The sequence below is a fragment of the Trachinotus anak genome, unplaced genomic scaffold (genome assembly GCF_046630095.1).
Source record: "Trachinotus anak isolate AG129_WGS33_773 ecotype Australia unplaced genomic scaffold, CSIRO_AGI_Tana_v1 ptg000010l, whole genome shotgun sequence".
NCBI classification, from domain to species: Eukaryota; Metazoa; Chordata; class Actinopteri; order Carangiformes; family Carangidae; genus Trachinotus; species Trachinotus anak.
In genome coordinates this window covers 19,873,058-19,897,512 of record NW_027273861.1, presented here as the reverse complement: position 1 = coordinate 19,897,512, position 24,455 = coordinate 19,873,058, and the positions used below count along the sequence as shown (strand labels likewise).

The 24,455-nt window shown below is 42.0% G+C and overlaps 2 protein-coding genes across 3 annotated transcripts in view; both read left to right on the top strand.

The window, feature by feature from the left end:
• The window catches only part of mast3b (microtubule associated serine/threonine kinase 3b), a 35,811-nt gene extending 14,866 nt beyond the window's left edge, over window positions 1-20,945 (top strand). For both annotated transcript variants that reach the window (XM_071485990.1, XM_071485991.1), the window contains 23 exons: window positions 1,196-1,274; window positions 3,346-3,503; window positions 5,121-5,196; window positions 5,515-5,724; window positions 7,478-7,579; window positions 8,317-8,449; window positions 9,381-9,448; window positions 9,777-9,868; window positions 10,095-10,303; window positions 10,624-10,762; window positions 11,060-11,192; window positions 11,329-11,494; window positions 11,780-11,881; window positions 12,242-12,364; window positions 12,739-12,851; window positions 13,200-13,366; window positions 13,665-13,786; window positions 14,398-14,598; window positions 14,883-15,109; window positions 15,297-15,419; window positions 15,521-15,657; window positions 16,270-16,454; window positions 16,632-20,945. In XM_071485990.1, the coding sequence (XP_071342091.1) occupies window positions 1,196-1,274; window positions 3,346-3,503; window positions 5,121-5,196; window positions 5,515-5,724; window positions 7,478-7,579; window positions 8,317-8,449; window positions 9,381-9,448; window positions 9,777-9,868; window positions 10,095-10,303; window positions 10,624-10,762; window positions 11,060-11,192; window positions 11,329-11,494; window positions 11,780-11,881; window positions 12,242-12,364; window positions 12,739-12,851; window positions 13,200-13,366; window positions 13,665-13,786; window positions 14,398-14,598; window positions 14,883-15,109; window positions 15,297-15,419; window positions 15,521-15,657; window positions 16,270-16,454; window positions 16,632-17,728 (4,162 nt within the window). In that variant the 3' untranslated portion in view covers window positions 17,729-20,945. The remainder of the gene's footprint in view (window positions 1-1,195; window positions 1,275-3,345; window positions 3,504-5,120; window positions 5,197-5,514; window positions 5,725-7,477; window positions 7,580-8,316; window positions 8,450-9,380; window positions 9,449-9,776; window positions 9,869-10,094; window positions 10,304-10,623; window positions 10,763-11,059; window positions 11,193-11,328; window positions 11,495-11,779; window positions 11,882-12,241; window positions 12,365-12,738; window positions 12,852-13,199; window positions 13,367-13,664; window positions 13,787-14,397; window positions 14,599-14,882; window positions 15,110-15,296; window positions 15,420-15,520; window positions 15,658-16,269; window positions 16,455-16,631) is intronic.
• Window positions 20,946-21,436: 491 nt separating this feature from the next.
• Window positions 21,437-23,549, top strand: ndufa7 (NADH:ubiquinone oxidoreductase subunit A7). The gene is made up of 4 exons (XM_071485995.1): window positions 21,437-21,550; window positions 21,787-21,836; window positions 22,689-22,826; window positions 23,329-23,549. The coding sequence occupies exons 1-4, from the start codon at window positions 21,500-21,502 to the stop codon at window positions 23,414-23,416; spliced, it is 327 nt and encodes a 108-aa protein (XP_071342096.1). The 5' UTR covers window positions 21,437-21,499; the 3' UTR covers window positions 23,417-23,549.
• Window positions 23,550-24,455: the final 906 nt, after the last annotated feature.

The following is a 24,455-nucleotide window of genomic DNA, read 5'->3' as shown; positions in this document are numbered from 1 at the left end:
ACTACATGATCACCTATTACGCTGAGGAAGGTGATGAGTTCCCACACACAGCCACTTCCTCAGGCGTCCGTCCGCTGTTGTGCTGCAGTAATAAAGACTAAAAGCCTTGTTGAACAATCCGTGACCGTGTTCATTGCTGCTCGAAGCCCTGGTTTGCTCAATGAATTTTGTTCCAGTGTTTAATGAGACTGTTTGTTTAAAATTCATGACAAGTTTATTGGCAATAGAGAAGATGATTATTCTTGATATTAGTTGCTGATAAGAAGCTGCATCTTTTTCAGCCTTTTATTACGTGTTCTTCATTTATTTAACTCTTTTTTTTTTTGAGAACCTGTCGCAGTGACTCTTCCATTCAACCTGCGAGTTTCCTGTGGGGATTCTTTGTGTAAAATCCTATGTTTGTTTCCTTTGCTTGCAGACAACATGCCAAATGGTATAAAATCACTTAATCCTTATTTCTATTTGGTTATGAATTCAATTTCTTGCTGTCGCAAAATCCAAATTGCAGACACTAAAGTAACAAGATCCTTTTGGTGGACATGCTTTGAAATAAAGATTTGTTTGTTATGTAAACTGCATCCTCAAATTAATTTAGCTTGGTAGCCACTCCTTGTATCTGGACAAATGAAAACTGGCAAGGAAGGCAACATTGTCAGTACTAATCCCTCAGCTGAATGTCAGGGGTCACAGGATCACTTGCGCAAGATTCTCAAAACTCACTGAAACTCTTTCTTTGCTTCTCTCTTTCTCTCTGTTGCTGTCCTGATCTCAGTCACTTGGCTCGCGCCGACAGGTAGCTTCTTTTTATATTCTTGCTCCATTTCTTTTGGCTGTTTTTTTTATTTTTTATTTTTTAAATTTTAAATAATATACTACAAGCTTGTATTTGTGTTTGTTATATTCATTTTTCACAAAGAAAATTATCTTCCTGGAAAGAAGGTCTTGTTATGTGAAGGTACTGATTGATTTTCTGAAGCATAGCATGAAGGAAAATGCGAAAGAGCTGCTGTGAAAAAATATGACACAGAACCGTGTTGTGTATGATTTGGAGCCCTGGGGGGGGGGGGAATCATTGCATACTCTTGTAGACGCAGAACTCCTACGTCTTCTGTTATGTAAGGAGTTTCACATATGAAATGCTAACTAATGCCTATTTTGCTGAGGCTTATGTAACTTACATGTCTGTTTCTCTCAGAGCTGAGGGCCGGAGATGGTCCCTGGCATCGCTCCCCTCGTCTGGCTATGGCACCAATCCCCCAAGCTCCACTGTCTCGGTAAGTCACCCAAAAACACGACACTGCATCCCCCACCCCCCCCACCCCCCCAGAAAAGTGTCGGCCAAGCAATTCTAACACCTCAGTCAGCCCAAATAGCACATTGGTTTATGCAATAAGAGACAGCGAACGCCAAGACCAAGATGACAAACCACTAATTGTTTTCCTCCATCATCTGCTTGAATGAGTCATTCTCCCAGTCTGTGGAACTCAGTGTTAGAAGTAATACACACAGTCTGTGTGTATGCATGTTGATGAAGAGATCAAGTTAAGTCTGTGTGTGTGTGTGTGTGTGTGTTTTAGTTAAATACTTCAAGTGACATTATTTTATGACGGCCTTTCAACAAAGCATCACAACATCACATATTTGTCTTACTAACAATGTGCTGAGATCTTGTTGTTTTTTTTTGTTTTTTTTTTTAATTAACATCACAGTTAGTAATTATGTAAACTTGGTGATGTTTTTTTGTTTGGTGTTTGAAAAGCTGCCGGATTGATATACATGCATTCTTGGAGGAAAAATGTCAAAATATATCAAAATAAGACTTTTATATCAAAATCACTTCAAAGGAGCTTTGGATAACATTATTATAGAATACATAAAAAAAATCATACTTCAGACTATATCTGTAATTGTAATTGTTTACAGAATAATATAAGTACACAGCACTGTAATGAACTGTTTGCAGTGGGACGGCGGGGGGTGCTGAGTTTGTGAAGTCTGCCATGTGGAGCTATTGTAAGGGAGTTTATTGGGTAGACGTCGGCAAAGGCCCAGAGGTCGGCGGGGACAATAGGCCTCTTCAGCGGCTCTCACTGCCCTCTTTATACTGAGGCATTAGAAAGAGACTTTGCAGATGCTGTCCCTCTGGCTGTCTTCTGTTCAGGACACATGGGCCGCAAAATTAAACAGATCGCCGGCAACGTACACCGCGTCCTGTTCAGTCTGAAAAGAGTTCACTCAGCGCCTCAGTAGACATGGAAAATGGCTTATTTGTGCAAATAATGATGCCTCTGTGGGCTTCATTATTGTTTACACCATCACCTGAAAAACATCCACTCTAATGATTAGCTGGAGAGGTGTTAAGTCCTCGTTTGACTACTCTACAAACTTTAAACTCTAAATACACCAGCTAAACACGTGCCTGTGTGAAATCCTCCACAGGTGCGTTATCAGCTGGTCGCGCTTATGTTGACTTCTTGTCGGCACAGGCTGTACTACGCTGCTGCCGTCATGAGCTAGAAAGTAAATATGAATATGTCAGTTTAAAATTCCCAACAGCCAAATGCTTGTTAAAGGTGCTATGTGGAGTAATTCAGTACAAATAAACTGTTACCTTTACATTTAGTTGTTGAGAAAACTGACAGCTTCCTGAGTTCAGAGGCATCAGCTCAGATTTGACTCACAGTGCAGGAGCCTTTTCCTTGCCCTCTTTCAGCTTCAGGACTGCTTAGCTTGTCTGAACACATGCTTGTGGTCTCTTAAACAGGGTGATACCACTGAAAATTCAGGCCTGATGAGTAGCAATGTCCTCTTTGCAAAAGGAAGTAGCAGGGTTTAATGGGGCTGCAGACTTGTGTTTGACCAACTCAAAATGCTACATATGCTACATATAGCACCTTTTAAATCTTTCTTTGGCTTAACTTGGTCTCACTAATCAACCATTTTGGCAGCTGAGGCTGGATTAGCTCTGCTGGTCTTCAGTATGTTCTGACTTTTCTGTCTCTGCAAGGAGTTTTGAATCTTTTTTTAAGACCTCTATAAATAAATGTTCTTTGTCAATAGATACAAAATTAGTCATCAACTTTATGATATAAGGACATAGTAAAAACAGTCATTTTTGTTTTGGATTAATTAACATAAAAAGAATTGTAATAAATAAATCCTTCAGAATTCACCCAAACAATTTTCATTATTAGCAATTATCACTCAGTGTAATTATCAAAACAGTTATCAACATGCCAAACAGTATAACAACACAGTTTGGCTGTTTTGGCCGTCAGATAAATGTGAGGATTTGAATCTGGTGAATGTGGAAACAAACTGATGGATCCATCTTTGTGTCTGCAGTCCTCCTCGTCCTCCCAGGAGCGTCTTCACCAGCTTCCCTACCAGCCGACACAAGATGAGCTGCACTTCCTTTTCAAACACTTCCGTAGCACAGACAGCATGACCGACGAGGATGGACGTCCCTCGGCCGTCATACGACCTCGGTCTCGGAGCCTCAGGTACCTAATCCGGATCTCACATTGCATCTAAATGAGTCTTGTGGCAAATTATTGTTTTTCTGCTATAATTCTACATATTAATTTTAGAAAAAAAGGTTGATCTATGTAGCTAGTAATGATGTAGAAAGACATGGACTGCAGTTTAATATCATCTTCCACGACAATAATGTCACCTTGTTTTTAAGGCTTGGCATGGATCAAAGACTCTTGACTATCCACCTGCTTATAGTTTATACCCTCTGACAGTCTCTTATTCAAAAGTGACTTGCTTCAGGTTTACTTAGCCTTACCAGCCGTAAATCAAATGTGTCAATTTAAAGTGTCCCCCATAGGTCCACATTGAGATCGGAGAAGTGTGTTGGTGGATTACACTTGTATTTTCCCATCAAACCACTCGTTTTGCAACCCACTCTGAACCGAGTCTAAACATCTGTTTGATAGTGTTTCTTGGCCTGGCATCAAACTGGTTAAATTAATATTTTAGACAGATTAAATGCAGTAATCCTTCCTAAGGGATTAACTACCTCTTTGCTGGAGGAAACCACATTTTAGATTTGGACAGCATGTGGTGAGCTGTTCATGAGGTCCTTGGTGTCATTATGTACTGGTGGACTGTCTGATGTCAAGATGCCTGCACATCGGTATGACCAAGACAAATTCACAAGCAAACACAGCATTTGGCATCTCAAGCGCCTCTGATTGATTACACATGCCTGTTGGCCGGCAGGCAGGTGGAGATCTGACTGCAGAGCTGTGTGATTTTGACAACTTTTGTCTGTTGGCTCTGCTCGGCACTGTTTGTGCGATGCCGGAGTGCTCCGTGTTCTGGCACCATGGTGTGCCGTGTGTGGGCGTGCTAGCTAACAGAGCGCCTCAGGGATCTAGCTGCTGAACTGTATTCAAGGGTGGGGGTGGTTTGGGGTGGGGGTGAGGAGGGGGGCTTGATGCAGAGAGCCACGGTGCGCTGCAGCAGTGTGTTGGGCAGCAGCCATCCAGTCTAACAGAGGCGTCTTTCATGACAAAAAATGGCTTAGGGAGCCTGTTTGCATGTGATAGGTTTTCCCTCCATCTGTTCTGTTTGAAGCTTCATTAAGGAAGATTTATCTGTAAAGATACACTCGTCTCATCGGTCTAAACACCGGTGGTGGTGGTGCAGTAAATGACTAATTGGGTGATGTTGGTGATTCACACATTTTGGCCAGAAGAAACCTCTGCTGTCAGTACAGAAACACCTAAAAGAGAAACATCAAAACCTGACAGTGAAATCCTCCCTGACTGCAGCTCTAGCAGCTTAAGAGCTGCTGAAATTGAGTGCAGGCTCACAATATGGCTTTTGTTTGGTGAAGATCAAAAGTGTAAATATAGATATTGACCTCAAAAAACCTCTTTCAGTCAAACCCAAACTATGAGTCGAGAGTTGATGTGTGTATGCTTGGTTGGGATTAACCGAATCAACTGATGGTCATTTCTAGATAACTGTGACATAATCACTTTTCACTCTCCATCCTAACTTAATGGCTCAGAGGAGGGTTGAATTGGACTGAGTATTGATAACTGTCATAATGCAGTTGTTGATCAGTAAAAATATACTAATCTATTGTTTTGTTTCTGTTGCAGTCCCGGGCGATCGAGCGTTTCTTTCGATAACGAGATAGTGATGATGAACCACGTTTACAGAGAGCGTTTTCCAAAGGTACGTACTTGATATCTGTAAATTAGTTTTTCCATTGAAACACATATATTTATGTGCAGCAAACACACTGTGCATAAAACCAGAGTTTGGTTGTTAATCCACCTGAAAGCCAAAAACATAGTATCTCAAAACTCAAAACTGAGCAAACATCCCAGCAGGTGGCAAAGTAACTGCTGAATCACTGGTAATGATCAACAACCATATGAGTCCACCCACAGAAACGTTATGGGCATTTGGTGTTGTGGAGAGTAAAAATCATAATAACTGGACTTTTAAATGTCTCTAAACTGTGTGTTCTTGTTGGTGTCCTCCCTGCAGGCCACAGCCCAGATGGAGGAGCGCTTGTTGGAGATTGTCACCCACTACTCTCCAGACAGCTCTCTCCCGCTGGCTGACGGCGTTCTGGGCTTCATCCAGCACCAGTTGGTTGAGCTGGTCAGAGACTGTCTGGATAAATCCCAGAAAGGCCTGGTTACTTCCCGCTACTTTGCTGAGCTTCAGGAGAAGCTGGAGAAGCTGCTACATGAGGTGGGGAAACAGCCAGAGGATTTGGGTCCTGCAGGACTTTTGTGGAAAATAATAAAAAAAAAAAGATGAAACAATGAGCTTAACTGAATTGTATACTGCAGCTTTAACCATCAGCTGACGAGCTCCGACATGTGAACTCTTTAGCTGGTCACTTGGATATGATGAAGTTATGAAAGGGGATTGATCGAGGCAGGGTGAAATGTGCAATCGGGCTTGTTGCTCAATAACAGTCTGATAGCCAAAGGCACACACAATAGATCTGGTAGTGGAAATTGTCAGTGATGGTTAGAGGTACTTTTGTCACAGGTCTTATCTGTGTGCTGATAAAATGTTAGTTTCTATAGCAACCTCTTCCCCTGTTCCTCTGCATGCTGTCAGACAGAAGGCATGGCCGACTTGCTGTACCTCCAGCTGAACTGATAAGTCTGTTCCCATACAGTGGAACAAATGCTGTCATGCACACACAAAACTCACTCTGTGTGCCAAGGCCACTTTGTTAAAAAACTGTGACAGTTTTAGGAATAAAATGGCATTTTCAGACATCTAACTTCTATCTAACTTAAATGGGATTTAACGTATGTAGTGATATAAATTTCTCCCAGTTTGAAAAAGTGCATTGTGCACTCTTGTGCATTGTTTCCTGATCTTTGTTACAAGAGCAGCAGCTTTATAAGGAAAAACATTTTGACGGCATGCGCAGGCTTTTTATTTGTCGACCGTCAATCATTCTTGTAACAAGTCTGTCTCTCTCACATTGTAACATTCACATTGGATTATGGGTCTGACGTGACCAGCAGGTGAGAAGATAACCCACATAAACTTACTCCAGTTGAGAATGATTCTGTCTCTGGAGAAAATTTAAGGAATAGTTTGATACTGTAGAGGTTCTGGAGTCCTGGTAGTTGGATATTGTTACCATTTGACTGTACCAGGCTACCTGTTACCCCTGTTTACAGTCTTTATGCTAAGCTAAGCTAACCGGATGCAGGGTTGTAGCTTTATATGTACCCGACAGATGAGATGAGAGTAAATGAGAGTAGTATCGATCCTGTCATGGTCCAGGCTGTACATGGAAATGACTTGGACACAAATGCGTAGTATTCTACGCAGCCACTGTTTCACTAGTACAGACTGTCACTCCAGCCGTCTAGAAGAAAGGCCATGGATGACTCATTTAGACTCCACACACCCACCCAGTGATTATTCTAATAATTCCTCTTGGTTTAACGTGTTTTCTCTGACGCAGTTCTGTCAGGCAGCGTCTGTTTTCATATTTCTTTTAATGTCGTACCTATCTGCTTTGACTACCCTGTGTTTTATATACTTATATTTCCTGTTTCAGCACTAAGCCGTGCTTCTGCTAGAACCTTTTTCAGGTGTGGAGGAAGTGGCACTCCAGGCAGCAAAGCATGTCCCTTCACCTTTTGATCAATTATTGTTAATTGAAAAAAGATACATATACATGTTGTATATTTGAAAACACCGTGTAGACGTCAAACAAAATCTTCATTCATCTTAATTTTAAAAAAAAAAGTTTCCATTTTTCCATCTCTCAAAATGTGGCGTATTTAGAATTTTAAGCATGTTTAATATACGTCCACGCATCCATATACATCCATAGCGCACAGGGTATGCAAAATTTTACTGAGGTCCACATTTGGTCAGAAGTATCTTTTTCAATGTTACCTATTTCTTTATGTTTTTTATGTTTTTTTCTTTCTTTTTTTTCCCCTGCTCTCCTGCTGTTTTCTAGGCATTTGAGCGCTCTGAAAGCGAGGAGGTACCTGTCATAACCCAGCTGGTGAGGAAGATCCTCATCATTATCTCTCGGCCGGCTCGCCTCCTCGAGTGTTTGGTAAGCTGTGGAAGAGAAAATCTCTTCCTAATTGAAAATGAGATTACTTTGAAACGGGCAGAACTAAGTTCATGATAAAGTAAGACCGAAATAAGATTCTGACCTTTATTCTCTCATAGGAAACGCATGTATGTCACCAGAACATGAAGCAGATTTTGAGGGAAGAAATATCCAGACTCCACTATCACTATTCTCCCCCTTCAGTAGAGAGACAACAATAAAGACTGTTGTTGTCGTCAGTGAGGGCTATAAATCATTGTATAATTGGGATACTGTCTCTGCAAAAACATATTGTTGAGCTTTTAAATAATTTTTTTAATTGTTTGAGCATCACCAACAACTAGCAGACATCTCAGAACCTCAGCAGATAAAGCCAAGGGTATCTACATGGCTAGATAAGATTAGAGTCTAATGTTATTAATGTCTAATGTCTAATGTAATTGTAAATTTTTGTTATGACTTAAACTTAAAATTCTGTAATCATACGTCACCAACTGTGAATACAGCTCCGTTTAGGATTGTAATTCATCACCCAGCTAATGGGATAATGGTAGTAAATCAAAAGTAACTAGACTTGACACCTCTTGGACGAGAGGCCGAACATCTTTAAGACTGCAGTCCCCTTCGACTTAATACAGATTAAACACTTGCTGTTGCTGTTTCCTGCTCTGAGTTCAGTCTGTCAGCATGTTGGCCTCAGCCAGTTCATATTAATGAGACTTGGACGCTGTTGACAGGAGTTTGATCCGGAAGAGTTTTATCACCTGCTTGAGGCAGCAGAGGGTCACGCCAAAGTTGGCCAGGGAATCAAGACGGACATCCCGCGGTACATCATCAGCCAGCTTGGTCTTACAAGGGACCTGTTGGAAGGTAAAGGGACTCTGGAGTATACAGCTTTGATTCACAGCACATTCACAGTGAAACCCCAGGTGTTCCATTTCCCTTACATGTGGCTCAGATCTGATGGGTTTTTTTTATACTTGTAAGCATTCTGGACAGGAAAAAACTTAATGAGTCATTTATTTTACCATGGTGGACGTCATGGCTGTGTGGTATAAAACTGAATCAAGTTTTATTCACCATAATTGCAGCTTGTAATGAAACATTCAAATGACCGTGTCTTAGTATTGCCATGGCCATAAGAAAATCATAGATCGTTTGCTTGAGATAATTACAGCTCTGGTATGTGGAAGCTTGGATGACAGTGTCAGCATAGAGGACAGTGTGATTCAACATTGGGAACAAAGCCAAGTTGTTATGTGTTTTTCTTTTCCAGACATAACTGTAACAAAAATGTGTTTTAACCAGCTGGTTATATGTTTTATTATTGTCACATCGTGCATATGTCATTTGATGTCACTTCATATTGGATTTGGCTTATATCCTAGAACAGGCACTTATTAACCATCATTTAAAAAAAATAGAAAATAAAAAATAGTGTAGCAATTCAGGAAAGAGGAAAGAAGCCCTGTACTGTGGATGTAGCTTGCAATTCAGATTCAGACAGTCAGTACAAAACCTTTCTGAATTTCATAGTTTCACTGCCACATAAATCAGGCTGTAGGAACCAGTGATACCAGTGACAGCTGAATTAACATTAATGTTCACATGACAACCCTCAGATAAAGAACAATAAAGTTTTAACTATGTGTGAATACAGATTAATAGAGATGGAGAATGGGTTGATGAAGCTGAAGATAACCTGTCATAATGTTAATCTCTCTGTCTCTCTCTCTCTCTGTCTCTCTCTTTGTCTCTCTCTCTGTCTCTCTCTCTGTGTCTTTCTTTCTTTCTTTTCTAGACATGGTACAGCTTGAACAGTACGATCCGAGTCCCTCAGTGTCAGTGGAGCCAGATGCTAACGTGGAGGTGATTTTCAAAGTTTTTATTATTGATTGCGCCCTTTAAAAGACGAGATGTTCTGATAACACTTTGCATTTACTTTCTTCAAATGTATCACTTGTCTTTAAAATTGTGTTTGAGCCACCTCTGAGTGTTACCAAAATTCAAATATGTATTAAATGTGAACCCAATATGCCAGTTTGCCTCCATTATACTTAATGTAGTAGACTGCTGAACAGACCCTGAAGCATTAATTACATTCTAGTAATCGTACTGATTAATGTTTCTACTTTGTTTCCTTCTTAATTTGCCCATAAACAGCCACTGGCAACCTGTGTCTGCTTCCTCTCTGTAGAATAAGGCTCCACAGACGCTGACGCCAACTCGAAGGAAGCCTCTTGAAAGTGATTTTGAGACCATCAAACTCATCAGTAATGGAGCTTATGGGTAAGAATAATGCTCTATTGTATTAGCTTTCACTGTATTTTCAGATTGTTAGTCTGGCTGTCTGTCCCAATTTCAGACAATTTCCTCTCATCCTCTCTAATTATAATGATGATGTTGGCTGGACACAGCAAAAACAACACCATACAGAGACGTCTTATCAATGCAGTCATGAGTTGAACTAGAATGAGGAAAAGGAAAGGATAACAAGGCTCATGTTTTTTGACAGGGCTGTGTATCTGGTCCGCCACAAGGAGACCCGCCAACGGTTCGCCATGAAAAAGATAAATCGCCAGAACCTGGTCTTGAGGAACCAGATCCAGCAGGCATTTGTGGAGCGGGACATCCTAACCTTTGCTGAGAACCCATTCGTTGTCTCTATGTTCTGCTCCTTTGAGACACGACGTCACCTCTGCATGGTCATGGAGTATGTAGAAGGTAAAGTCAAGGGAGGCTGCTATGACTGATGGATTTTTCCATTTGAAACATTTAGTTTAGTCTGAAGAAGAGTGGTTTGTCTTGGCTGCTAATGCTAAACTGCCATGAATTGCTTGATTGTTTGAATTGCAAGCAGCTAATGCTGGCAGATCCAAGAGTCAAATTTGCAGTGTCCAATAATACATGACAAATACTTTGTGTTGCTCGAACAGTCATTTGGCCCCAGCAACTTGATAACAAATGCCTTTGAGAGAAGTGGTAAATAAAAATGAATGTATTGCCTAAGTTTTTAATGTTTTCTGTTTTTCTTCTCTGTTAAGGTGGCGATTGCGCCAACTTGCTCAAAAACATGGGCCCATTGCCTGTAGAGATGACAAGGATGTACTTTGCTGAAACAGTCCTGGCCCTGGAGTACCTTCACAACTATGGCATTGTGCATCGTGATCTCAAACCTGACAAGTGAGAACACAAACCAACTCCCACTTCACTGTTTAAGATTTTTGCATTTCAAATGTAGTATGACCAAGCTCTGAATCAGTGCTTGTGCTTTTCATTAGGGTTCATTAAGTTAAAAATCAATAAATTACTCAACATACATGGTCTGGTCTATGATTTGGCTCAGATTTTTTTCAGTCCTCCTCCTTTTCTATTTCAATCTGGCTCCTTGTATTTGCAACAGAATTTGGTGAATCTATCGACCATTAAAAAATGGTCCTTATGTTGATGATGACCTTCTTTTTTTCCCCCACTCAATAGTTTATTAATTACATCCATGGGCCACATCAAGCTGACGGACTTTGGCTTATCTAAAATTGGCTTGATGAACATGACCACCAACCTGTACGAGGGTCACATGGAGAAGGACACAAGAGAGTTTGTGGACAAACAGGTGAGACCGTTTCACATGTAAAAGACAAAACATCTTTATGCATGTAAGATGAATTACACTAATTTGCAACAGCCGTGACTATGGAAGCAGCTGTTTGGGCTTCCCCATACTCACTTGTGTTGCTTTGCATGTGCAGGTGTGCGGTACTCCAGAGTACATTGCCCCAGAGGTGATCCTCAGGCAGGGCTACGGAAAGCCTGTGGACTGGTGGGCGATGGGCATCATCCTCTATGAATTCCTGGTCGGCTGTGTCCCGTTCTTTGGAGACACTCCTGAAGAACTTTTCGGCCAAGTTGTCAGTGGTCAGTGCTGAAATGAGGAGAAGCCATCAAAAGAAAGAGATGCACCTCCTTTTTCAAAACACTAGTAAATAGTAGTGAGAATGAACTTGATATCAATGGTATGAATTGGGAAATGCAGGAAACAAAGAAATGTATTAGTGCCAGCAATATAGTATATGGATTTCCAAACCCTGCACGCTGCCATGCCAAACAGTATGCTTAGATGTGTTTTTAATCACTTTTATATGACTGAAGCTATGTTATTGTTATATACTGCTGACTGGCCTGTGTTTCTGTGATTTGCAGATGAAATCATTTGGCCCGAAGGAGATGATGCTTTACCTGCTGATGCACAGGATCTAATCACCCGCCTGCTGAGACAGAGTCCCCTAGACCGACTAGGAACTGGTACTGTTGAGTTTACTACAGATCAACACATGAAAAAACTGCAGCTGCTGTTTAAAATACAGATTAATTAAAAAAAAACAAGAAAAAAACGTGTTTCCCACCAAGACAAAAATCCAACACAAGCAGGAGGGAAATCAAAACAGTGACTTCCTCCTAAACATGGTTGTATTAAACTTTATAATGTACTTATAGAAGAGAACATTTTAAAAATGACACAAGCAAAATTGAAATTGAGAAGTAATGAAATTTGGTAAATAAAGTGAGGACACAAATAGGAAACACCTACAAGAGGAAATTTTTTGAAACTGCTCATCAGTGAACTTCAGTGTTGAACTGGCTGTGATAACTGTGTGGTTACAGGCGGAGCCTCAGAGGTCAAACAGCACCCGTTCTTCCTTGGTTTGGACTGGAATGGACTTCTGCGGCAGAAGGCTGAATTCATCCCTCAGCTGGAGGCGGAGGATGACACCAGCTACTTTGACAGTAGGTCACAGCTGAGATTAAATAAAATTGGACTCGGTTCTCTGTATTTTTACGCCTCCATGTCGGCAACAGCGAGGCCCAGAGGTATTGTGTTTTTGGGTTGTCCGTCCGTCCATCCATCCAATTCTTGTTAATGTGATATCTCAGTAACGCCTCAAGGGAACTTCTTCAAATTTGGCACATTCACTTGGACTCAAGGATGAACTGATTAATATTTGGTGGTTAAAGATCAAAGGTCAAATCAAATGTTTTCAGCCATAACTCACTAATCCATACACTTAATTATGACACAATTTGAGTTTAAAGGTAGAATTTTTTTTGTCTGAATATCTTCACATTTGATAGAAATGTTAATTTTCTGTTTCTGTCTCTAGCTCGATCAGAACGCTACCATCATTTGGCTTCTGATGAGGATGAAGAAACCAACGATGAAGAATCTTCCTTGGAAATCAGACAGTTTGCTTCCTGGTCACATCGCTTCAGCAAGGTAGGGACTGCATCCATTGAAAGACAAGAGCTTTGGAGGTTCGTAAAGTGCTCAGCCCGTGCAAAAGAAGCCTCAGCATTAATTCTATGGATATTTACAATGTTTACTTAAATATTCCAACATTCGTATTCAAAATAAATATGCTGTGACAGACTTAGGTAAAATGTGACAGTTATCAGGCTGTTCGTCTGGATCAGTGTAGAAGATGAAATGTCAAGTCAGTGCTGTTGGGATAACAAAGTAGAGCGGAGGATGTTATTCTTCTGACCATGCATAAGATCACCTGAAAGCTCTTTAATACTCAGGCCTCCTTTCTATGTCATAACCTCTTCCACTTTTCCATCTCAGGTTTACAGCAGCACAGAACATCTGGCAACACCGTCCAACCTGAGTTTCTCCTCCGACCGCAGCCACAGTGAGGACAAAGAAGACCGTGGGGACATGGGAGGACTTAATCTCTCCCCAAGCCCAGCAGAGGGCAGCGCGGAGCGCAGACACACTGGACGCATGGCCAGGTTGGCATAAGTCTAAAACATATCATATTGTATGTCATAACCTCCTTTCATTCCAGTTTTGTTCTTTTCTTTAGTTCTAGTTCATATTAAGGTTGTTGTTAATTTTTTTTTCCTTACTCGGCACTTGATGCAAGGTTACCTGTGAAATGCTGCCAAAAACAAAAGAGAAATTAATGGCGCACAAGTCCTTGGAAAATTGCTTTGTATCTTTATAAAAGCAGCAAGTGACATTGGTGTGATGACTTGTGCATTTGTACCGGTTGACTTACTTGTCCAACTGGTCTTTGTGCGTTTGTAGCCTTCGCCCTCGGGCCTCCTCCAGCTCCTCCCAGTCTGAGAGGAGTACCAGCCCTCTGGTGATGAGCAGCACCCACAGCCTAGAGACGATGCCCCGCTTCGCCCTCTCCACTGATGATGAAGGTGAATCCAGACTGCCAGGTTTTTTTATGCCTCTGTGGCAGTGACAGCCAGGCATGATTGGGTTCTCCATCCATACGTCCTGTCCCATCATATGTTCCGTTCTTGTGAATGCGATATCTCAGTAACACCTTAAGGAAATTTCTTCAAAATTGGTGCAAACATTCACTTGGACTCAAGGATGAATTCATTTAGATTTTGGTCCTCAAAGATCAAGGTCACAGGGGGCCTCATAAAACATGGTCCTGGCCTTGTAAATGCAACATCTTGGGAATTCCTTAAGGGAATCCCTTCATAATCTGTCACAAATGTCCACTTGGACTCAAGGATGAATGGATTAAAATTTGGTGGCCAAAAGTCAAGGTCACTATAACTTACAAATTCATACGCTAATTATGACACAATTTAACACAAATGTCTAATAGCATAAAATTAAGTGATGACATTGTATATCCAATACTTCCTACAACTTGTTTGTTGGTGGAGGCATACAACCATGAGGCGGTAATTAGAGCTTGCATTTCCGTTCACAGCGTGTGTCAGTGGTTCTGTTAGAGCCATGAACAGTGAGCATATTTATATGTTTACCTTTTTTTAACATGCGTCACCTGCAGCTGAGGTGGTTGTGTCAAACCTTCGGAGAATCCGAATTCGCAGCAACAGCACCGGAGCCAAGCACTCATCCCCCAAGGAACCAGCTGGCCCACGACGCTTCGGTAACCAGCTGGAGACACCAGACAGACAGAGGCTTCCCTGCGGAGGGAAGGTTCCCAAGTCAGCCTCCGTCTCAGCCCTGTCTCTCATCATCACTACAGGTAGGTTATCATCACCACCTCAAAGTCCAGCAAATGACAGAATGAATCATCATCAAAAATCTAAACACAGATGGGAAGCTGCTTAGAAAATAAAATGATAATCAGGTTTTTCCACACATGCACAAGTTGGTAAATGCTCATAGACTATATTTACTGTATTTCTTTACATTTAGAATAATAAAAATGGAGCTCATGAAACTGCCCGTTTATCTGTAAGTGTATGTGAACATGTCAACCTTATATGGTCAGAAAAATGAACCACAACGGTCCCGTGTTTGTTGTAGATGACTCACCCGGTGGACTCCAGCCCAGCCCCATCTCCCCACGCTCGCTGTCCTCCAACCCCTCATCTCGTGACTCCTCGCCAAGCAGGGACCTGTCGCTCTGCCCTGGCAGCCTGAGGCCACCCATCATCATCCACACCTCAGGGAAGAAGTACGGCTTCACCCTGCAGGCCATCCGGGTCTACATGGGCGACAGCGACGTGTACACAGTGCATCACATGGTGTCGGTGGGTGTAACCACAAGCTCTAAAACTTATCTGCCTTCAAGACCCATCCCTCTAACCAGTTCTTGTGTGTTTTGAATGCCATGTGTTTTGTTCTGATGATACTAAACCAGAGGAGGAAGGTATAAAAAGGTGGTTATGTAATGCTCAAATAAAACTCTTCTCACACTCTGTGTTGCTGTTTTAACAGAGTGTGGAGGAGGGCAGCCCGGCGCACCAGGCAGGTCTCAGCACTGGAGACCTCATCACCCACGTGAACGGAGAGTCTGTCCAAGGCCTGGTCCACCCTGAAATGATAGAACTGCTACTGAGGGTATAATCACTTACAAGGGTGTCACTTTAAGATTGAGTTTAATTTGCATTCTTTGTCCTTGGCTCAAATGAATCATTATGTCATTCCTTTGAAATGTGCAGAGCGGCAGCAAAGTGGCGCTTCAGACCATAGCACTTGAGAACACGTCAATCAAAGTCGGTCCTGCTCGAAAGACCAAACACAAAGGCAAGATGGCTCGTCGCAGCAAGAAGAGCAAGAGGAGAGACAATTATGACAGGTGAGAATCCAAAGTTTCCACTCACTCTCTGCAGCTCTGCAGTGTTACTCATCTCTTGTTTACTCTGTCAGGTTGGAAAGTGGTGAACGTCAGAAAAACTACCTCGCAAAACTGAGTCCTCTGTCACCCTCTAGTGTTACATGCTGTCAAGTGTAGTGTAGTAGAAACTTGGTATTACTTTAATTACATTCACTGTATCATTTGTTCTGTTGCAGTGGTGAATATTTTTCATCAACATTTATGTCAGTGCGGCTCTATGTACTTGTACGTACTCTATGTATCTTTATTATTATTATTAATAATAACATTTTTACAGAAGACCTGGACATAGGATGGCAAACATTGTATGTTCCACTCAAACACTTTCAGTAGTATGTTTTGTTTTTTTTTTTTAAATACAGAAACAATAAAATAAAAAAAGCACTTAATCATTTGAAAAAATTCAGATGCATGTATATGTGGTGATACCATCTAGATTCACGATGTCCTAAATACACAACAGTGCCATTAGAAGACACAGAATACACCCTAACCTCTTTGTCAGTGCCATTGTTTAACTGACTCAGCTATACAAGATCAGATCTCTGACTCTTCCTCTCCGTCTGCTCCAAGGCGACGAAGCATCTTGAAGAAGCTGTCGAAGCAGAGCACAGTGATGCACAGCAGTCGCAGCTTCTCTTCAGGTCTCCATCACTCGGTTTCCTCCAGTGAGAGTCTTCCAGGCTCCCCGACACACAGCCTGTCACCGGGCCCCTCCACACCCTGCCGGAGCCCTGCACCCGACCATCAGGCCTTTGGTGAGTTGAGCTTGGCTTCAGGTTTATTGATGCTGTGCAGTTGCACCACAATCTTGGAACAACCAACAGATGATGCTATTGTTATCTTCTGTATAGCACTGACTCTGTGCACATAATGGTAAAATATTGTGCAAGTTTTGATGTGCAGTATTTGAAACACTTTTTACTTCTTTCCAGAAAATAACTCCCCTCAGAGCACATCTCCATGCTCCAGCTCTCCCAGTTCTCCCGCCGCACACATCCGGCCCAGCTCGCTTCACGGCCTGGGCTCCAAGCTCAGCACGCAGCGCTACAACAAGGTGGGCCGCCGGAAGTCAACCAGCAACATCCCTCCCTCGCCTCTGGCCTGCAACTCCTCATCATCCTCCACCCAGCCCCTTTCTCCACAGCGCTCTCCCTCCCCGCTGCCGGGCTTCGCTAAAAACCTTCACGCTTATCATGGCAAAACCCTGTCACCACCCACCATTGTTAGACACATTGTCCGTCCCCGCAGCGCTGAGCCGCCACGATCCCCTCTGCTGAAGAGGGTGCAGTCAGCTGAGAAGCTGTCTGGAGTGTATCATGCAGATAAGAAGTCGTACGCCCCCCGCAGGCACACTCTTGAAGTGCCGTTTTATGGTGAGGGCGATCTGCTGGGTGACTCTGAGGCTGAAGGCGCCTGTGGAGGCTCCTACATTGGGGCCGATCACAGCAGGCTGGGGGGCTACATCGGCAGCCAGAGGATGCGGGACCCTGGGATTGAACGATCTGAGCAGCTGGTCGTGATGAGAAAGCTCAACCTGTCGGAGCGGCGAGACTCCTTTAAGAAGCAGGAGGCGGTGCAGGAGGTGAGCTTCGATGAGCCGGAGGAGAAAACCAGCACCACGGTGACAGTGACCACCACAGCAGCAGGAGCCCAGACACAACCTCAGCAGCTGCAACAGCACAGGACGGCCTGGATGGTCACTGGACCCCAGACAAGTGAGGAGGTGGAGCTGGAAGTGCCGGTGGTGAGGAGATTCACCCTGGTGCCCCAGATTGCTGTGCAGGGCTCGACAGAGAGCGAGGAGCAGGATGAGTGGGAGCCGTGTTCAGACAGTGAGGAAACCACTGAGAAACATGAGCTCGACATCAGTGTCACCTCATCTCAACAGCAGCGGGCAGGATGTCCTCTCACTGACAACAGCTGCAGACAGGCAGCAGGAAGCACTTCCACTGTTCCTCAAGTTGGACCATCCGCAGAGAAGAAAGAGTGCAGAGAGGAAGCTCCACAAAAAGGGAATCTGAGAAAGTGACAGCTCACCACTGCACTCGTTCCAGCTGCTCGTTTCGTTTCTTTCAAGTCTTTCAAGTGTAACTCTGAGGGAGAACTTCCAGGTGTTTTTTACTCTGAGCCAGATGAACTGGAAGCTGGAAACTCATTTCCAAACCTGTCTGGCTTAAAGAGAGTGGGAGACGATTTTACTTGAATTTTCTTTTTTGTAAGTACTTGCCTCAAGGATTTGCAGACGTTCTGGTCGTATTTATTACATTTGTAAACTATGATGAGTTAGTAATAGGGATAGAGGGAAGTTCTCATGGGTTGAGTAGCCAAAACTCAACATTTTTGTATTCATAAAATGTGGTTTTATGTCTTTTGAATGGATTTTTTTTTCTATAAATGTCTATTTTTTAAATAAATTGTTGTGGTACACAGTAGTCTGATAATGCTGGGCATAGCTGTTGCAGGACCAAAAGGTACGAGAAGTCATTTTAGAAACTGAAGTACTTGTGTTTTTTCCCCTCAGTGTCTGTTTAAGCTTGAACAGTGCAGCTTCCAGTAGTATAATACTGCTACTGTATGGTCTTGATCTTCATAAACCTAAGAATGAACTTTAGTTCACACTTTGAGCAATGTGTCATTTTCTGATCAGTTGGCCGCCAGACTCTGCAGTTCACAACTACAATACACATATTCTGCATAGATTTTGTGCTACTTCGCTTTGGCCGTCCACAGCACTACATCCTTCAGAACAAGGGTAAAGAAAAAAAACTATTAGGCTGCTGAGAAAAATAAAAATATTCAAGCTTGAAAGTTGTACAAAACTGTGAGGCTTTGCATAGCTGGAATTCTTCCATTTTTCACTTGTTGAATTGTCCACGTAACATCCTATTTGTAGGGAAAAGGAAGTGCCGAATTACGGTTGTCTAACAGAAGACGTTTCTCTGATGACCTTATCAAATTTGTAAGAAATAAAAGTAACCCCACTGACTTGTTCATCATGTTCATCATGGTTGCAGCAGTGTTTTGAGTGAATGTGGATCCAGTCAGGGCAGGGTAATATCACATACCACCTGGGTGTGACTTTAAAGCACAGTCTGTGCTTTAAAGGGCATTATGTGCCATGATGTTTGTGCAGTGTCCTCTAAGCCATATCTTTGAAAACAGAAATGTCAGTTTAAATCATTTGTGTCGCTTGTAATTTCAACCCAACATCAAGGCTTTTCTAAGCATCTTTTTTTTTTTTTCTCCTGCTGGTGTCACAGTCTCAACAGCGTCACTGTGAAGCTCTGGATGTTGTACACTCATGTTTGTGGCTGCTTGATGTAAAGTTAGTGTAATCCTGCCCAACAGCGGTATGACATATAGTTGTTTTTTTTTTTTTAAATTCCTGCTCACTTTTTTGACATCTGTAAACACAAATGCAGCACGGCTCTGCATCTTGCTTGTTCTACACAAAGCGTGCATCTCGCAGGAAAACAATAAAATAAACACTGAGCAGCCACATCGAGGTCTACGTCTTCTTCAGAGCTTGGAGGGAATCGCAGGAATATTTTTTGTTTGTAAAAAACATTTTGATATTTATTTTTTGAACTTAGGTAGAGTGACTACACATTTTGAACCTGGAAAGTGTTGCATCCTCGTGTATTTCCGGAGTATTTTTTTCCTTAAGCTGTAGTGTTATTCTTTTTTTTTTTTCTCATGAGCATGTGAGAGACACCATGCCTAAAAAGACCTGTTCCTACTTAATTTACTGTGTAGTGATGTTTACATTGGGGAAAAGTGCACTAAAGTATTTTGACATGGCTTTTGTAACTGAATGTTGAAGAGGGATACATCTACATTGAATCCAAACCCAGGGCTTCTTTCAACAAATGTTTTAAGTGTTTGTATTGTAGAAATATTGCTGTATATTTTGATAACAAGATGTGTTGAAGGATAAGATTATGCACAATGACAATGATAACTTGTTGCACCAGGATTTTGGGGAAGTCTGACTTGAGGGTATGGGCCGTTTTTTACCAAAAAAACACCCATGCGGGATGGGCGTCACATTTTTCCACTACAGAAATGGAGTCTTCGGTTGATTGTCTGATCTGTCAGTGGCAGTTGCTGGTTTTTGTACGGACTTTCTCTTAGGGCTTCTGTTTATATAGCATCAGATTTGTCGATGTGTTACTAAAGCCCCTCTTCCTCCTTAAAATAGTCCTTGAATCTCGTGATGACGACCTCACAATGTCCACAGGTGTGAGCCAACAGCACAGCCCTGAATGGTTCAGTTGTTTTTGCAGTCTGACAGAATTGTTTACAATGAACAAACATGCTATGTACTGTACAAACATTTTATATCCTGTGTCTGTATATGATGAAGCTACTTTCTTTGATGCCATGGAAGAAGTCTTTGAGAAGAAATTGTTCTTGAGGATTAATTTAGCACCAAGCTGAGACTCATTCAGTGAATTTACATGCACCTAAGTAACAGAGTTATTATCGGCTTTTTGAAGTTAATTAGAGAAAGAAACCATTTACTTAGCTGGGCAAAGGGATGAGGGTTATTTGTATATATGTAAACTGGTTTGTAATGTGGTTTTTACATGTACACGCCTGAATGAGAAAGACATCTTACAGGGAAAGTGCTGATGCAGGATGAATATAGAAATATCCAGAGGAGCATTCATGGAAAATAATTGGATACAAGTCAAACAAACTAAAACCACAGACTTAATACTATTGTACAGTTCATACAGACATAGTAAGGGACAGACTTACTAAAATGCTACATAGTTAAGGAATACACCAGTAGAACACGTAATACATCAGTATTACGTCTTAAATAATATTCCTGATTCATCCGACCACATGTAGACATCTTTTTGCTTTGTTTCATACCTGATTTCTCTGAATAACCTGGCTCCTCATGTGAATGTAAACGTAGCTGCTGCTCTGCTGATTTCTACTGGTTGAAAGTCTCATGTCACAGCACTGAGAGGTAGGAGCTTCAACCACTGGAGTTCAGCACAAACAACGCTCAGCTGGTGTTAAAGTTACTCCTTTTTTTTTCTTTTTTTTTAGAGCAAACTGGAAGGTCAGACTGCTGTACATGTGCATGTGTTCTCCTGTGGACTCTTCTGCTCAGTGCATGCTGCATGACACAAGCACACAACTGTAATACTTGATTGCATGGTATACCGGCGTTGTCGCCCTGTACTGTGTTTTCTTGTGCAACAAATAAACTTTGTACTTCTCTTTGACTCTTCTTTAGCTGGGCTTCTTTAGTCGGATGCTATAAATGCAACCAATTCAGCTGAGTCACTGCACAGCCCTGGTTTGGTGTGTTTCTTCAGTGATCCCCATAGACTGTGACTATGGGGATCACTGAACTGCTAAAGGCAAATATGCCTCGAAAATAAATGTACAGTTGTAATACAAAAGTTTGGGCACCTCCAGATAAATTGCATATTTTGTTCATTTGAAGTGAAAAGAAGTAACAAACAAACACATTAAAAATGATCCTGCCTTCAAATTATGACAAGTTGTTCTTTCCATCAAATGCTCCTTCACACCTCTGATGACTGTGGCCAAATAATTAAATTTTAACTTCATCTAGTTAATTAAATTTACAACCTGCTGTCCAGGGTGTAAACTTCCTGGTAACTGATTCGCTCACATTTTCCTAAACAACAGCAGAGTGAAGTGACTCCGTGATGCTGCAGTTTTCCTCCCCGGCCTCCAGGAGTCAGTCACACACCGGGAAACTCTGCTTCCACGTCGGAGAAGAAGCCCCGTGTCCTTCACAACAGCAAACATGGCGACTGCTACGAAAATCATCCAGAGGCTGCGCAACTTCTTAGCAGGGGTAAGCAACAAAACCGCGGACGGACTCTAAACTGGGGCCTGGACCAACTGTGAATATAACAAGTTCATATCGGGATGAAACTTTCGAGCAGGGCTCATTAAACGGGCAGACATTGCCAGTGTTAGTTAGCATGCGAGAGCTAGCCTGTCGGGCTAGCTGCGCGGTTGTGAGCTACGGACTGTTCATGCCATTGATCTGTTTTGACAAATTAGATAACGGGTTGGTTTCTTTTTCAGCGAGACCTGCAAACCAAACTCCAGCTGCGATATGAGGAGATTGCAAAGAGGTGAGACTTCAACCATCGGCTGTCCTCTTGGGTTTTGCTGTCACTTGTTAGTATCTTGAAGAAAAAAGACTCTGCTGCGCTGTCATTTGATTTGCAATCTGATTTTCCTGCACACACAAGGGCAGGGCCAGAGTTTGTGAGCTCCAAAGCTGCATTTGCTTTCATTATTGCTCAAAACTAGACCTGTTATGGTGCACAGTTGTAGGCACTGTCAGTAAAGATGCTTACAAAAATAATGCCATGAGAAGTAGTTTTTATTTATTAGTTAACTTCATACAAAGTCCAGTAAACATTAAAAAAAAAACAACTACATCAGATCAGTATTTGGTGTGACCACCTTTTGTCTGTAAAACAGGTAGGTCACTGCCTCAGTGTCTTCTTCATGTCATCCCAGACAGACTGAATGATGAGATGAGGGCTCTGTGGGGGCCCTCATCTCATTCGTTCTTTATGACTGTGGCTGTGTGTTCGGGGTCTTTGCAACATGAATCCAAGACCGATTAGATGTCTCCCTGATTGTGTTGTGTGTTGGACAAGAATTTAAACATCTGAAGTGCCTATAACTTTTACACAGCGCTTAGAAGGCACATATTAGTGGACCAAGCATAATCCCCATCAGACTTTTTGGCCTCCAGTAAGCCCCCTTAAAACACAGTCCCTTGTTTCTTTTTCCTTTTTGATAAGTTTAGGGTCTGACAATCCTAGCAAAGGTACAGAACATGTATGCAGCCTGACAGGAAATACTGGCACGGCTGAACCTTAACACTAAACTCCATTTTCGGTAAATTTATCATTTTATTTTTTTAAAGCAGACATGGAAATAAATTCTGTTTACAATGCTTTTTTCAATAGGACACAACCACCACCCAAGCTGCCAGTAGGCCCAAGCCACAAGTATGCCGGCAATTACTACTACACCAGAGACGGACGCAGAGAGTCAGTACCCGCCACAGTTGTCATGTCTTCACAAAAGGCTCTCGCTGCTGGCAGGTAAATGATTCTACCAAGACATTTTCATGCACAGTAAGAATTTGATTAGAACCAGATAAGGACATCACTCGGACTGTAACATACTGAATCTTTTTTACTTTAGATCGATTAAAGTAAAAAGCTGAGGAAACACACCTGATGAACATGGCTGGAAGACACTGAAAGATATCTTAATGTAGATTTAGACCAACTTCTGATCAGCTGCCAGTGTTAATAGTTGGAGTAAGCGGAGCTGTAGTAAGATATGTTGAGTACATCGGGGGAGTTTTAGCCATGCATTTATTTAAATCAGTCGATAGCTGAGTTTTCCCCACATTTTTTGTGACGTACACAATAATCCAGCTGTTCGATGACACTTGCAACACCAGTCTTTACATCCTGCTGCTTTGCAGTTTTATGAAATGATGAGAAACCACAGCACCTGTTTGTCTCTGACATTTAAAATGTATTAGTTGTTGTTTGTACCTAATTCTTTCAAGTATTTTCTTTTGGTCTTTTCTAGCCAAGTTGCTGGAGCCCCAAAGCCTCCAGTTACTCCAGGTGCTGTATATAAGCCGCCCCAACTCTCCACAGACCAGCCATACCTCTGAGCAGCAGGACCAACTGCTTTAGCATCAACAGCCTCATTTCTCCATCTCAAGCTGCTGTAGAGGCCTGACCACAGCAAATGTTGGCTGTATCCTGTACAATAGAAAGTGTGAATAAAATGTGTTATATGTTTAAGTTTTTTGTCCAACTGGTTATTCTGGTCACATGAAGAGCTGAACAAATCATCAGTGCCATCTGTGGGAATAGACTAGTGCAATGTAAAGGAAAGTTTTGAAATACTGTGTGCGAAGAGAGTGGGATAGCAGGGAGGACTTAGCAGACATGCACCAATTTATCAGTTTATTTGTCAACCCTATTGGGTTGTGGAGGATCCAGCTGGTGAGGACCTAAAGGCCTGGATGAACCTCCTGTTCCTCCCAGAACGAGACAGTCCAACCTCACAAGGTCCAAAACCACATATGTGTAGCCCACAGGTGAGCCATTCTGGAGACACACATTTTTCCAGTTTCATCACCAGAAAATTGCCTCTGATTGGTTGACAAAGTGTAAACACTAGTGGTAAATTCCTGTTACATAAAACAGAAAATTGTGGATATTTAGTCCATCATTCCTCTCATTTCATTTTCCTGTATTTGAAATGTTAAGTATCTTTGGAGACTTTGAAAATGCTTCTTGTCTTCTCTGAACTGTCCGTCTAAGCCTGGATTATGTTTCATGTAGTTAACTGAAAAGTTCAGGGACACTTGAAACTTCATACTTTAAAATTGAAAAAGAAAAACATTTGGGTGTTTCTCTTTTGGGTGGAGGTATTTTTCAATGAGGTAACAGTGGATACACCCCATACAGTTCCAGTGGGGAGTTTTGGCTTGTCCCAAATCAAACATCAATCTTTTTCTCAGCCCTGTGTGAACTCGGACAGACTGTTTGACTAACATCTCAGTGAGTCTCATGACTTATCCGCTTAGTTACCAGCTCATCTAGGAAGATTTGCAATAACCCAAATTACTACAGCCCTGCAAGACATTCTCCCTTCATGAAAGTCATAATGTTCAGTTTTTGTCAAAACTCTTGAAATCCATT

Excerpts from the sequence above, each read along its gene's own strand:
- ndufa7 (XM_071485995.1), top strand. The coding sequence starts at position 21,500 with ATGGCGACTGCTACGAAAATCATCCAGAGGCTGCGCAACTTCTTAGCA. Across the intron at positions 21,551-21,786 it reads TGCGCAACTTCTTAGCAGGG|CGAGACCTGCAAACCAAACT; the intron begins GTAAGCAACAAA and ends TTTCTTTTTCAG. Across the intron at positions 21,837-22,688 it reads TATGAGGAGATTGCAAAGAG|GACACAACCACCACCCAAGC; the intron begins GTGAGACTTCAA and ends TTTTTTCAATAG.